Source organism: Astyanax mexicanus, chromosome 18 (assembly GCF_023375975.1).
Source record: "Astyanax mexicanus isolate ESR-SI-001 chromosome 18, AstMex3_surface, whole genome shotgun sequence".
NCBI lineage: Eukaryota > Metazoa > Chordata > Actinopteri > Characiformes > Acestrorhamphidae > Astyanax > Astyanax mexicanus.
In genome coordinates, this window is record NC_064425.1 from 24,557,275 (window position 1) to 24,572,575 (window position 15,301).

General features: G+C 39.5%; 1 protein-coding gene across 1 annotated transcript; it reads left to right on the plus strand.

Annotated features, from left to right (window-relative positions):
* Positions 1-272: 272 nt before the first annotated feature.
* On the plus strand, positions 273-15,130 carry prpf8 (pre-mRNA processing factor 8). The gene is made up of 43 exons (XM_007260888.4): positions 273-382; positions 1,721-1,825; positions 1,926-2,094; positions 2,208-2,372; positions 2,471-2,689; positions 2,770-2,982; positions 3,092-3,217; positions 3,308-3,413; positions 3,559-3,749; positions 3,861-3,980; positions 4,074-4,263; positions 4,350-4,469; positions 4,586-4,720; positions 4,823-4,952; positions 5,065-5,261; positions 5,352-5,558; positions 5,902-6,065; positions 6,205-6,331; positions 6,445-6,637; positions 6,745-6,932; positions 7,061-7,299; positions 7,402-7,548; positions 7,658-7,868; positions 7,973-8,089; positions 8,233-8,480; positions 8,616-8,795; positions 8,880-9,015; positions 9,127-9,296; positions 9,385-9,514; positions 9,599-9,745; positions 9,844-10,004; positions 10,107-10,298; positions 10,877-11,114; positions 11,215-11,343; positions 11,444-11,557; positions 11,647-11,820; positions 11,933-12,126; positions 12,240-12,479; positions 12,581-12,722; positions 12,846-12,986; positions 13,072-13,211; positions 14,015-14,217; positions 14,514-15,130. Exons 2-43 carry the CDS (start codon positions 1,732-1,734, stop codon positions 14,666-14,668), a joined length of 7,002 nt encoding a protein of 2,333 aa, XP_007260950.2. The 5' UTR covers positions 273-382; positions 1,721-1,731; the 3' UTR covers positions 14,669-15,130.
* Positions 15,131-15,301: the final 171 nt, after the last annotated feature.

Genomic DNA, 15,301 nt, shown 5'->3' on the forward strand with positions numbered 1-15,301 from the left:
ATTTATTTCTTAAATGTGCAAAACATAAACATAAAAAATAAGACATTGTTAGTTTTCGCGCTATATTTTCTTTAAGCAAAATAGTTCTTCATTTTTATTGTTTTTAATATATTTGAACATTAAATTAAATGTAAAATAAAACAACTGCGTTTACAAACTTTTAACGGGCTCCAAACGGAAACTGTATTATTTCCTCATCCGGGGCTTTGGATACGCATGTTTTAGTGGTCCTGCGTAAAGGGTTACTCCTTCTTTGCGATTCAGAGTAGGAAACTTCGCACTTCGCGGTGGTGAATTGTGTGTTGTTACGCACAACGTGTGGAATCGTTTCTCGGAGCGCCATTCTGCAGGAAACTCCGGAGAAACTCTGGGTTTAAACACAGTAAGATGTTTTTAATGCTGTATTAAACTGAGGCGTTCTCTGGGTATAGTTTTATAGATTCATATTTGCTAAATGTTTGTTTATGGGCATGCTCTGTAACCTGTGAGAGAGTTATAGCTAAACCCGTTAGCCTCGGCTCGTGCTTTGTTACGTAGTTAGCTGAAGCTAGCTATCGTGCTAAGGTAACGCTAGCTTGGTTTAATCCAAATACTATTGCGACTCGTATTAAACACAGTTCGGCTCTGGTTTATTTTTATTTTGTGTTGTGTGAGAATGCGCCTGTTGGTTACAGTTTATAGCTAAACAAATAATTTGCGGCTCGTTAGCCACTTTGTTAGTAGCCAGAGCGTAGCTGTAGTGTGGATAATGCTTTAGCGTAAGCGGGTAAATTAGTTGGCATGGCTAGCTGTTAGCTAACGCCGGCTAGGTTAAAATTGTTAGAATCCAAACAACAATAATTAGAGTTTTGCTTTCTAGTTAAACTTTTCTTCTTTCCGACGGTCACTGAAGGTATCTATTTATTTTTATATTGAATATGAGGCAATGCTAGTTAGCTTAGTTAGCTAAATATTTGTGTTTGTAATAGTTATCCAGCTAGCTAGATAATTAGTGTTACCTTAGGTTAATGTGTCCAATGTGTGTGTTAAAAGCAACAATGCAATTAAAAATGCTTTAAAAATGTTTTCAGTCTAAACTGAATTAAACTTTTTGTGTAAGTTACTTAAATGTATCCATTTGTGATTAAGACAATACAATACAATATATGTGGTGAAAAAATATTTTATTTTACTTTAACCAGTATTTAAAGACTAGGATTTTATTTAAATAGCTTAACTTGGAAGTTTTTGCAGTCCTTAAATATTGTGGTTTTCTGTTCCGAAGGTGGAGAGCAACTCCTTTCTTAGTATTGTAGAAGCTTATATAGCAAAATGCTTTTTAAGGATCTAGCTATGCTATATTGCGGTTTTATAAAAATACAAGACTCACCAGACGTCAGTGGTCCAAATTTTCATATAAAAACGTATAGTGCTCTTATTATTAATTATTATTATTGTTATTATTATTATTATTTTTTTGATGAAAATTAGAACATTATGCTTTATTATTTTTGATCCTATTCCAGGTATTCTGATGCAGCATGCAAAAAAGTTAATTTTATTATTATTATTGCAAAGCAGTGATTTAAGGGATTGTGTAATGTGGCATGTTTTATCTGATCCACAGCTCTGTGAAAGTGTGTTAAAACTGCCAGCTTTGTTCTTTCTGTTTTACATATTCATTTGTTTTGCCATTATGCCATCTTAGACCTAACTGTTCTGCATTGCTGTCTTCCAACAGTAGACGCTGCCATGGCAGCTACATTCCCCTACAGAGGTGTCCCTGGTGTTCCTCCTCCTGCCCCGGTGCCAGACTACATGTCTGAGGAGAAGCTTCAAGAAAAAGGTTTGAATGCACGAAAGCAATGAATTGTTTATTGAACGTGTGCACTATAAATCCTTGTGTTATCAGAATTCTGATACACTTTTGTCTGTTTTAATTCCAGCCCGGAAATGGCAGCAGCTGCAGGCAAAACGCTACTCGGAGAAGAGGAAATTTGGTTTTGTCGATGCTCAGAAAGAGGACATGCCACCAGAGCATGTGCGGAAAATCATTCGGGACCATGGAGATATGACCAACAGGAAATTTCGTCACGACAAACGAGTCTATCTTGGGTAAATATAGAGATTTGTGCACACTTTTTAAAATAATTGTTTAACTGCAAACTTTGTGAAAAAATTGTAACAACTGTTTTTGTAACAGATGATGTGTCTGTTTTTGTCTCTAGGGCTCTGAAGTACATGCCTCATGCAGTACTGAAACTGCTGGAGAATATGCCCATGCCCTGGGAGCAGATCAGAGATGTGCCAGTGCTGTACCACATCACAGGAGCCATTTCCTTTGTAAATGAAATTCCTTGGGTCATTGAACCAGTTTACATTGCACAATGGGGGTAAGTTACCATTGTTCCAATCAAGCTTTGTTTTTTATCAAATGTATAGATTTATTAAACTTTTGAGATTAATCACTTCTTTTTCTGTTTGACGCTAGTACCATGTGGATCATGATGCGTCGTGAGAAAAGAGACAGAAGGCACTTCAAGCGTATGCGCTTTCCTCCCTTTGATGATGAGGAGCCCCCACTGGACTATGCTGATAACATTCTGGATGTGGAGCCCCTGGAAGCCATTCAGATGGAAATGGACCCTGAGGAAGATTGCTCAGTTGTAGAATGGTTTTACGAACACCAGCCACTGAAGGATGCTACCAAGTGAGTCTTTGTCACAATCAACAAAAAAATAAATTTTAGTTTTTTACCACCTTATCTCATTATGTCTCTTTGTCTTTTAGATATGTCAATGGGACGACATACAGACGTTGGCAGTTCACCTTGCCAATGATGTCCACTCTTTATCGGTTAGCCAACCAGCTGCTAACTGATTTAGTGGATAGGAACTACTTCTATTTGTTTGACCTGAAGGCCTTCTTCACTTCAAAGGCCTTAAACATGGCCATTCCTGGAGGGCCCAAATTTGAACCCCTGGTCAGAGACATCAATCTACAGTATGTATACCTGCATTCTTTTTAAGTACACTGTACTAGATTGAATCGTCTCTCCTTTAAGGTCTTTTGAAATTTATGCATGATTTAAGTTTGCCAACTTCTGTTACAGGGATGAAGACTGGAATGAGTTTAACGACATCAACAAGATCATCATCAGACAGCCGATTAGAACAGAGTACAAGATTGCTTTCCCATACTTGTACAATAATCTTCCACATCACGTCCATCTCACTTGGTAAAAAGACCTTTCTTTTTAATGTTTCTTGTGTTTGTGATTTAAAATATAAGTTGATTATAATACATAATTACGATACTGTTTACCCAGGTACCACACTCCTAATGTGGTGTTCATCAAGACAGAGGATCCTGATTTGCCTGCTTTCTACTTTGATCCTCTCATCAATCCCATCTCTCACAGACATTCTGTAAAAGTAAGGACGGTAGTAGTTAGGATTGCTTGGTCTGCATTTATCAGACAAAAGAACAAACTAGTAAAATCTGACTGATGGGTTGTTATGGGTCTTGTGAGTTGATTATTGAATGATTACAATAAAACATATATTATGCTTTCCTCAGAGCCAAGAGCCACTGCCAGACGATGACGAGGAATTTGAGCTTCCTGAGTATGTGGAGCCTTTCCTCAAAGAGACGCCTCTTTATACTGACAACACAGCCAATGGGATTGCCCTTCTCTGGGCCCCACGTCCGTTCAACCTGCGCTCCGGAAGGTCCAGGCGTGCCATCGATGTTCCCCTGATCAAGAATTGGTGAGCTCTGAATTATAATACTTGTAGCTTGCTTAGTCTTTTCAATGACATAAGTGTTGGACACTTAGGTCTTTTTTTGATTGTAGTATCATTTTTAATTCATTAATTCAGGTACAGGGAACACTGCCCTGCTGGACAGCCTGTGAAAGTACGTGTGTCCTACCAGAAGCTCCTGAAGTACTATGTTCTCAATGCGCTGAAACACAGACCACCTAAAGCGCAGAAGAAGAGGTTTGTTTTGCAGTATTTTCATATTTGGTAGTTCTTTAACCTGAAGTTTTTTAATAATTTATAATATTTATTTTTATTTTTATCATACCATAGATACCTTTTCCGATCCTTCAAGGCCACAAAATTCTTCCAGTCCACAAAGCTAGACTGGGTGGAGGTGGGCCTGCAGGTTTGCCGACAAGGTTACAACATGCTGAACCTGCTGATTCACAGAAAGAACCTCAACTACTTGCACTTGGACTACAATTTCAACTTGAAACCTGTCAAAACCCTCACCACAAAAGTAAATGTCACGTTTTTGTTTCATTTAGATCAGTGTTATCTACATTTGATTTTCTGTGTTTGCTCATGCTATTTTATTTTTTTTAGGAGCGTAAAAAGTCCCGATTCGGGAATGCGTTCCACTTGTGCCGTGAGGTTCTCCGTCTGAGCAAGTTGGTAGTGGACAGTCATGTACAGTACAGACTGGGAAATGTTGATGCATTCCAGGTACACATTTAATCTTGCCAAGTAAAACAGCATATTGAGAAAACTTAATTAATTTTAGTTTATCGGTGTAATGGGACATTGTGGTCGATGTGTCAATTGTTTTTCTGTGTCTGTAGTTGGCAGATGGGCTGCAGTACATCTTTGCCCATGTGGGTCAGCTGACTGGCATGTACCGTTACAAGTACAAGTTGATGAGGCAGATCAGGATGTGCAAAGACTTGAAGCATCTCATCTATTACCGCTTCAATACAGTCAGTGCCACATTATGTCTTCAACACATTGAATATTGACAGATATTTAAAATATCCTACAGATAGTAGTACTTGTTTTCAATTTCTTTTGCTTTTTTAAAGGGTCCAGTTGGGAAGGGTCCAGGTTGTGGTTTCTGGGCTCCAGGATGGAGAGTTTGGCTCTTCTTTATGAGAGGCATTACTCCTCTTCTGGAGAGATGGCTTGGCAACCTGCTGGCCAGGCAGTTCGAAGGTAAATCACTGACTGTCTTTTTGGTATAGTTTTTTTTTTTTTTGAAAGCAACACCTGATAAGACAGTGCTTAAGGATCTAAAAGATATTAATATATTATTGTGTCTGTTAAGGTCGTCATTCCAAGGGAGTTGCAAAAACTGTCACCAAGCAGCGTGTGGAGTCTCACTTTGATCTTGAGCTGAGAGCTGCTGTGATGCATGACATCCTGGACATGATGCCTGAAGGCATCAAACAGAACAAGGCAAGGACCATCCTGCAGCACCTCAGTGAGTCCTGGAGATGCTGGAAGGCTAACATTCCTTGGAAGGTACTTGATTTCTTAATTTAAAGATCATAAACCATTTTATTTGCTTTTAGGAAGGCTTGCATTTGCAGTGTCTCATCTTGAATGTTTCAGGTCCCAGGACTTCCAACCCCCATCGAGAACATGATCTTGCGCTATGTGAAGGCCAAAGCTGATTGGTGGACCAACACAGCCCATTACAACAGAGAGCGAATTAGGAGAGGTGCTACTGTGGACAAGACTGTCTGCAAGAAAAACCTTGGCCGCCTCACACGTCTGTACCTGAAGGCTGAGCAGGAGAGGCAGCACAACTACTTGAAGGTATATTTGCTTTACTACAATACTGGAGTATATATATTTTTGTGAATATATTTTAGTTTTTTCCTTTTTCCCAAAGAACAGGTACATATAGATATAAAATTAAAACACTGAATAACCTGACACATTTTGCACACACCCCTCCATCAAGAGTAAAAAACAAACAAACAAAAAAAACATTTAGTAAAATATCCGTAAATATATATATATATATATATATATATATATATATATATATATATATATATATATGAAGACATCCACATACTCTATTGTTTGTAAAATGTACTCTCAAAGTAATGGTGAGCATATCACAGAGCATCATGTCTTTGTCGATCTTTCTCAGGATGGTCCATACATCACTGCAGAAGAGGCGGTGGCCATCTACACCACTACTGTCCATTGGCTGGAGAGTCGGCGCTTCTCTCCAATTCCATTCCCTCCTCTCTCCTACAAACACGACACCAAGCTTCTCATCCTGGCTCTGGAGAGGCTCAAAGAAGCCTACAGGTTAGCATACTATTTGTAGAAATTTACAGAACAAAAATGAGCAAAATGAGCAATGTGACTGGCTTATTTTGTTTAATTGCATACCTTTACTGGATGTAATTTTTATTTATGTTTTTTTTTTTTTTATCTCACCTATTAGTGTGAAGTCAAGGTTGAATCAGTCTCAGCGTGAGGAGTTGGGTCTGATCGAGCAGGCGTATGACAACCCTCACGAGGCTCTGTCCAGGATCAAGCGTCACCTCCTCACCCAGAGAGCTTTCAAAGAGGTAAACTCGTTCACTTCTTTCATTACCCTTTGTGTTTGTGTCCATTTTCTCAACCTGTGCCATTCTGGTCCTACCATATGTGTCTCAGCCAGTCCTGTTTGTAATCTGTCCAGGTGGGCATTGAGTTCATGGACCTTTACAGCCACTTGGTACCGGTGTATGATGTGGAGCCCCTGGAGAAGATCACTGATGCATACCTGGATCAGTACTTGTGGTACGAGGCTGACAAGCGCAGGCTTTTCCCACCGTGGATCAAACCAGCCGACACAGAGCCACCTCCACTTTTGGTATACAAATGGTGCCAAGGTAAAGTAGGCAAACGACTCTTATGATAATTGGTATGTTATGATGTTGCCCATCTGATTATACATGATTATTTTGGCCTTTAAGATTGTTCCTATTGTTTTTTCCAGGAATCAACAATCTGCAGGATGTGTGGGAAACAACCGAGGGAGAATGCAACGTCATGCTGGAGTCACGCTATGAGAAAATGTATGAAAAGATAGACTTGACGCTGCTCAACAGGCTGCTGCGTCTCATTGTTGACCACAACATTGCTGATTATATGACTGCCAAGAACAACGTTGTCATCAACTACAAGGTTTGTTATCTGTGAAATTGCCTAGTATTGTAATAACTGTGTTGTCTCTGTAGACACAGGATAATGTCCATGTATGTTATTTCAGTCTGTTTGAGCATGTTTTTTTTTTTTTTTTTTTTTTTTTATAGGACATGAACCACACCAACTCGTACGGCATCATTCGTGGCCTGCAGTTTGCTTCCTTCATTGTCCAGTACTATGGGCTTGTGATGGACCTTCTTGTTCTGGGTCTTCATCGGGCCAGTGAAATGGCAGGACCTCCCCAGATGCCCAATGACTTCCTCAGCTTTCAGGACAGTGCTACAGAGGGTGCACATCCTATTCGCCTTTACTGCAGATACATCGATCGCATCCACATGTTCTTCAGGTTAGTTTGTAGTTTAGTTTTTTTTCTGTTTCTGAAATTGCTAAAAACCTTTTTTGTAATTTTATGTAAATATAACAAGTTAATTTTTCTTTTCTTCTTCAGGTTTTCTGCTGATGAGGCCAGAGATCTGATTCAGCGGTACCTAACTGAACACCCAGACCCCAACAATGAAAACATTGTGGGCTACAACAATAAGAAATGCTGGCCTAGAGATGCCAGGATGAGGTTGATGAAGCATGATGTTAACCTGTGAGTTTGGGCAGAAACATTATCAACTTCAACAATATACTAATTCCTCTATATATGCTTTTGTATATGTAAATTGGTACTTACTGTAGTTTTCTTTTGACTCGTTAAGGGGTCGCGCTGTGTTCTGGGACATTAAGAATCGCCTTCCTCGCTCTGTGACCACGGTGCAGTGGGAGAACAGCTTTGTCTCAGTCTACAGTAAAGACAATCCCAACCTGCTCTTTAACATGTGTGGCTTTGAGTGTCGTATCCTGCCAAAGTGCCGCACCAGTTATGAGGAGTTCACCCACAAAGATGGTGTGTGGAACCTGCAGAATGAGGTCAGTAGTTTGATAGTTGAACCTTGATCACAGTCGTGTTTGAATTATATTTAGTTTTTAAAGTTAGGTCAGGTTTTCTAACTAATGGTTGTCTGTGTGTGAAGGTGACCAAGGAAAGGACAGCTCAGTGCTTCCTGCGAGTGGATGATGAATCTATGCAGAGGTTTCACAACCGAGTGCGACAGATTCTCATGGCTTCTGGATCTACCACTTTCACCAAGGTATAAAATACATTGAATCGCGAAATAGGAAAACTGTGATTCACCTTAGCATTTTGCTATGACAATTAAAATCTTAATTTTAAAAAATCTTTATTTTTATAGCTTTTCTTTATAGCGTATAATCTTTGTTCTCTCGCTCTTAGATCGTGAACAAATGGAACACAGCTTTGATTGGTCTGATGACCTACTTCCGTGAGGCTGTGGTCAACACTCAGGAGTTGCTGGACCTTCTAGTGAAGTGCGAGAATAAGATCCAGACCCGTATTAAGATCGGTCTGAACTCCAAAATGCCTAGCCGTTTCCCTCCTGTGGTCTTCTACACCCCCAAGGAGCTGGGTGGACTGGGCATGTTGTCCATGGGCCATGTGCTCATCCCACAGTCTGACCTGAGGTGAGCCAGTAATTATGTATTTAATGTAAAAGTCTGTATGTGATATTTAGTTTTAATTATAAAGTTAAATAAAGTAAAAGTAGTTGAAGTAATTAATACATTTGTATAATTAAATGGTATATTGTGCTTTCTCAGGTGGTCCAAACAAACGGATGTAGGAATCACTCATTTCCGCTCTGGTATGAGTCACGAAGAGGATCAGCTGATTCCCAATCTCTATCGCTACATTCAGCCTTGGGAGAGTGAGTTCATTGACTCTCAGAGAGTCTGGGCTGAATATGCCCTGAAGAGACAGGAGGCCATTGCCCAGAACAGGTACGGTATTCTCACACTTGCTCACATGTGACTGTAGATAATGCTATTCATTATAATGCATTTTAAATTGTGTTGTCATTGCAGGCGCTTGACTCTTGAGGATTTGGAGGATTCATGGGACAGAGGTATTCCTCGTATCAACACCCTCTTCCAAAAGGACAGGCACACACTGGCCTATGACAAGGGCTGGAGAGTCAGAACAGATTTCAAACAGTACCAGGTTAGGAGACTCTTATCCAGCCATACCTGTGTTCCTTTGAATTCAAAGGAAATTTTCTTTAGTGTGCTGTAAATTTCTGTGGCTTTAAAATATATTTTGCTGTCTGTGCAGGTGCTGAAGCAAAACCCATTCTGGTGGACACATCAGAGGCACGACGGGAAACTGTGGAATCTGAACAATTACCGCACAGATATGATCCAGGCTTTGGGAGGAGTGGAGGGAATTTTGGAGCACACCCTCTTCAAGGGCACATACTTTCCAACATGGGAAGGTCTCTTCTGGTGAGTTTTTAATTTTTGACATGTTCCTTAGACCTGTTTAGCCTAATTCTTGTCAATTTGTCACTAACCTCTCAATTCCTGTCCACAGGGAAAAGGCCAGTGGCTTTGAGGAGTCCATGAAATGGAAGAAACTGACCAACGCTCAGAGATCTGGTCTGAACCAGATCCCCAATCGACGATTCACTCTGTGGTGGTCTCCCACTATCAACAGAGCTAATGTATGTATACAGTTTTAATATATTAATATAATATATATTTTTCTAATATTGCTTCAGCTCACAATCTCCATGTTTGCTCTTTAGGTCTATGTGGGCTTCCAGGTGCAGTTGGATCTCACTGGAATCTTCATGCATGGCAAAATTCCAACACTCAAGATCTCCTTGATTCAGATCTTCAGGGCTCACTTGTGGCAAAAGATTCATGAGAGCATTGTCATGGATCTTTGTCAGGTAAAAAAAAAACTAAAAATGAAATCACCTGACGTGCATGCAACTTTTTTTATATATGTATGTTGTATGAGTGCATCACGATGACTACTTGTATACAGGTGTTTGACCAAGAGTTGGATGCTCTGGAGATTGAGACTGTCCAGAAGGAAACCATCCATCCCAGGAAGTCGTACAAAATGAACTCCTCCTGTGCAGACATTCTGCTGTTTGCCTCCTACAAGTGGAATGTCTCCCGACCATCACTGCTTGCTGACTCAAAGTATGTCTTTATACCTGCTGACCACCTGCTGAGTTCTCTAAGATTTGAATCTATTTCATTCTATGTTCCTAACCTTGCATTTTTGTTTCCTCTGTGCTACAGGGATGTGATGGACAGTACCACCACTCAGAAGTACTGGATTGACATTCAGCTCAGATGGGGAGATTATGACTCCCATGACATTGAAAGATATGCTAGAGCCAAGTTCCTGGACTACACCACAGATAACATGAGTATCTACCCATCGCCCACTGGTGTGCTGATTGCCATTGATTTGGCCTACAATCTGCACAGGTCAGTCAGTATTAAAAATAGCTGTGGTAATCAGCATGCTTCAAAATATACAGCACTGGAAAAATTTGAGACCGCGTCAGGTTCTACATCAGTTTCTCTGATTTTGCTGTTTATGGGTAAATGTTTGAGTAAAATTATCATTGTTTTATTTTATAAATTAGGGACATTTCTCAAATAAAAATATTGTCATTTAGAGCATTTATTTGCAGAAAATGAGAAATGGCTAAAATAACAAAAAAAAGATGCAGAGCTTTCAGACCCCAGATAATGCAAATAATGAGTTTAGAAATCAATATTTGCTAAAACCCTGTTTTTTAATCAGTTTTAATGCATCCTGGCATGTTCTCCTCCACCAGTCTTGCACACTGCTTTTGGATAACTTTATGCCACTACTGGTGCAACAATTCAAGCAGTTAAGCCAAACCAGAGGTTTTCAATGTGGTTAAATCAAAGAAACTCAATTTTTAAATGGTTACTTTTTTCCGGAGCTGTATAATTGTTATGCTGTTCTGTAATTTTACATGCAAAAAGCATACCATTGGTCCTAATCTGCTTCTATTATAAATTGATTTCTGCAGTGCCTATGGAAACTGGTTCCCTGGCAGCAAGCCTCTGATCCAACAGGCCATGGCTAAGATCATGAAGGCCAATCCTGCCCTTTATGTGCTAAGGGAGCGCATCCGCAAGGGTCTGCAGCTTTACTCCTCAGAGCCCACTGAGCCCTACCTGTCCTCCCAGAATTATGGAGAGCTCTTCTCTAACCAGATCATCTGGTTTGTGGATGACACTAATGTGTACCGTGTCACCATCCACAAGGTAGGGTTTTTTTTTTTTTTTAGCATCTACCAAGAGTTTCACAAGGTTATTTTGGTATGATTTGTAAATAACTTAAAATTTAAATGTGTTTTCATCGCAGACCTTTGAGGGCAACTTGACAACGAAACCAATCAATGGAGCCATTTTCATCTTCAATCCAAGAACTGGACAGCTCTTCCTGAAGATCATTCACACTTCTGTGTGGGCTGGACAGAAGCGTCTGGGACAGGCAAGAAACACTTCTCCCTAACATTTTCTTAGAATATTACTATAACCTATTGTCTACAGTAGTTAGTAATACATTTTTTTTTGTTTTTAAACTATAATAGCTGGCCAAGTGGAAGACTGCTGAGGAAGTTGCTGCTCTTATTCGATCACTGCCTGTTGAAGAGCAGCCCAAGCAGATCATTGTCACCAGAAAGGGCATGTTGGATCCTCTTGAGGTGAGTTCCCTTTGCAAGCACATTTTTTTATGTAATGTTTGATATAGGATAATCACATTTTAAACTTAGATTTTTTTTCCATTCTCTAGGTGCACTTGTTGGATTTCCCTAACATTGTGATCAAGGGATCCGAGCTACAGCTGCCCTTCCAGGCCTGTCTGAAGGTGGAGAAGTTTGGAGACCTTATTCTGAAGGCCACTGAGCCTCAGATGGTTCTGTTCAATCTGTATGATGACTGGCTCAAGACAATCTCGTCTTACACAGTGAGTTAAATTCGCTTATGGTTTTACTTTTAGCTATCTTATTGTTAAAATAATTTTTTCCCCAAAGGTGTCAGTTGTGTGTTTTTAAGATCTGTCTCTCTTTTCTACCTAGGCTTTCTCACGTCTGATCTTGATCCTGAGAGCTCTGCATGTGAACAATGACCGTGCAAAGGTGATCCTGAAGCCAGACAAAACCACCATCACCGAGCCACACCATATCTGGCCCACTTTAACTGACGAGGAGTGGATCAAGGTGGAGGTGCAGCTCAAAGATCTCATTCTGGCTGACTATGGCAAGAAGAACAAGTGAGTAGACTAAGTAGTAGAATGTTAAACTTCATGCTGTAAATTGGAAGTTTTGAGTGTGGAAATCAGTTTCTCATATGATTTATTTATTAACTTTCTATTACCTCTTTCAGCGTGAACGTGGCTTCTTTGACGCAGTCTGAGATCAGGGACATCATCCTGGGTATGGAGATTTCAGCTCCTTCCCAGCAGAGACAGCAGATTGCTGAGATAGAGAAGCAGACCAAAGAGCAGTCTCAGTTAACAGCCACCCAGACCCGCACCGTGAACAAGCACGGTGATGAGATCATCACTTCCACTACCAGCAATTACGAGACACAAACATTTTCCTCCAAGACTGAATGGAGGGTCAGGTAGGGATTTTTTTTTCTCAGACTACAGTATATCTTTTACACAATGTAACCTTAAAAACGTGTTATTTGTGTTTAAACTATGCTGTTTCTTGATCCTGTAGGGCCATCTCTGCAGCCAACTTGCACTTGCGAACCAATCACATCTACGTGTCTTCAGATGACATTAAGGAAACTGGATACACTTACATTCTGCCCAAGAATGTGCTGAAGAAGTTCATCTGCATCTCCGACTTGCGTGCTCAAGTGAGTGCTTCTGTTCTTTTTTCACAATTGTATTGCTTTCTGGGGAGTGTATTTTCTCTTTTGACAATCTTATTTGTTTTGGTTATTGATTTTTTATTTTTTTATTTATTTATTTATCTATAGATTGCAGGCTATCTGTATGGCACTAGTCCTCCAGATAATCCCCAAGTGAAGGAGATTCGCTGCATTGTGATGGTGCCTCAGTGGGGAACACACCAGACTGTTCATCTGCCCAATCAGCTGCCACAGCATGAATATCTAAAGGTCTGTGTGGCCATTGTTTATCTACCAATTAAAGCCTCTCATGGCTGCAACATCACAGGTTGTAATTAACTTTTTCTTTTTTTAGGAAATGGAGCCACTTGGCTGGATCCACACCCAGCCCAATGAATCTCCTCAGCTTTCTCCTCAGGATGTGACCACACATGCCAAGGTCATGGCAGACAACCCATCCTGGGATGGGGAGAAAACCATCATTATTACCTGCAGGTAAATTTTTGGGACTGCATTAGTGTCTGTTGGTTTGTATGTGTTCTATATATTATTATTGTAATAAAGAATAAATGTACAGACGTGTAATCATACATGTATTTAAATACAGGTGTGTGTGTAATAATTACGTACTGTTAAACAGGCGCTTGCAAAGCAGAACAAATACATCAACTTTACAAAAAAAGTGAATGAGAGCAAATAAAAAGTTTTGTGAGTTCATTTTTTAGGGGAAAACTGTATTGAAAGGAACCCTGCTACTGAGAGCCAAAGCTTCAATGAGAAGTCATTTGGGGGCATGTAGTGTGGTGCCAATTTGTCAACCTGCCAAAACACCCAGTCCCTTGCATTGGCTGTCCAGTAGTAATGGAGAACTGGTAGATCTAAGATAATAAACTCTAACATTTAATCCTAGTATATAAGTAATGTTCAGATAAGATTAAATAGAAATAAAAATTCAGAAAAAGGACTGTCAGAAGAAACTTAAAAAAAAATCAAACATTCTGTAAAATACATCCTGGGATACATACTGAGATTTTAAAAAATCCAATAATTTTTAGAGTTGGTATCTTCATTGCTGTAATATAAGGAACAAATATTGATTTTGAATCTGAATTAGCAAGTATAGCAAACTTAGTGGCAAAAATAAAAATCTAAAAATAATCTTCAAATCCAAACTATACTCTGGTTACGCACATTTACCTCCATTCAGTCTGATCAAAAGATTTTTTCTGTTTTAATCAGACAGCATAATTTTTTTTTTTATGCTAATGGATATTTCTGCCCTTTTCTTTCTTTTATAGTTTCACCCCAGGATCCTGTACCCTTACTGCTTATAAACTGACTCCTAGTGGATATGAATGGGGCAGGCAGAACACAGACAAGGGCAACAACCCTAAGGGTTACCTGCCATCCCATTACGAGAGGGTGCAGATGCTGCTGTCTGATCGCTTCCTTGGTTTCTTCATGGTACCTGGGCAAGTGTCCTGGAACTACAACTTCATGGGTAAGTGTAGCTTTCTTGCAGATAAATCAGGAACCTTCTAAATTTGAATTGAGTGATGTGGTAGAAATGTTATATCATAATATTTTAATGATATTTTCCAAAAAGACAAATATATTTATTGCAATTTTTGACAAGCCTACAAAGTGCATTAGTATCAGCAAATTCTTAAAAACTTACTTTTTTTTGCATGTAATCTATCATTTAATCCATGTTATGCTCAGAAAAGTCACCCCAATCTAAACCCAAAATGTATAATTGTATAATTATTTTTTTATTTGATTCTCTGTACATGACAGGTGTCCGTCATGACCCCAACATGAAGTACGACCTGCAGCTGTCCAACCCTAAAGAGTTCTATCATGAGGTTCACAGGCCCTCTCACTTCCTCAACTTTGCCTCTCTGCAAGAGGGTGAAATCTACAACGCCGACCGTGAGGATATGTATGCTTAGCACCCTGGACTGCTACTGTTGATATTCAACAAGCACCTAAGAGGCTTAAGCTGGCAAAGCCACTGTGCTGTGTGTCCTTTTCGAGACTTTTAAATACCATGGAGCTAACAGTCATGTCAGCTTGGAACCACCTGTTTTGTTTTGGGTTTTTTAAGACTGAGCTAAGATTGTGGAATTTTGCTTTACCTTTAAAGTCTTTTGTCATGATAATGTGTGCTAATGTGCTGATGCACATTCTTGAAATCCTGTATTTTTGTCACTGTAGTTACGAGTTAACTATGTGAAAGTTCTTAAATCAATCAATGCTCTTGTCCGAACATGAACATGGAAATGCAAAATTCTTTTCTTTTTTTTTTTTTATAAGTCAGTTGTAATATGCCTGTACCCAGTAGCTGTGTTGTGCTTCTTTTTTATGTACATGGTCATTTGGGGCAAAATAATAAAGAACAACACTTTATTGTACATATTGTGTTTGCTTCTTTTGCTTTTGGTGAACATCGTTTGGTCATTATCATCATTTACCTGATAAAATAAGCTTGAAGCACCATTATTATAACTTGAGCCTAAAGGATTTCAAGCAAATGAGTGGTCTGTGTATTCAGAGAAGCACTGTATCCTGATTAGAATGCATGT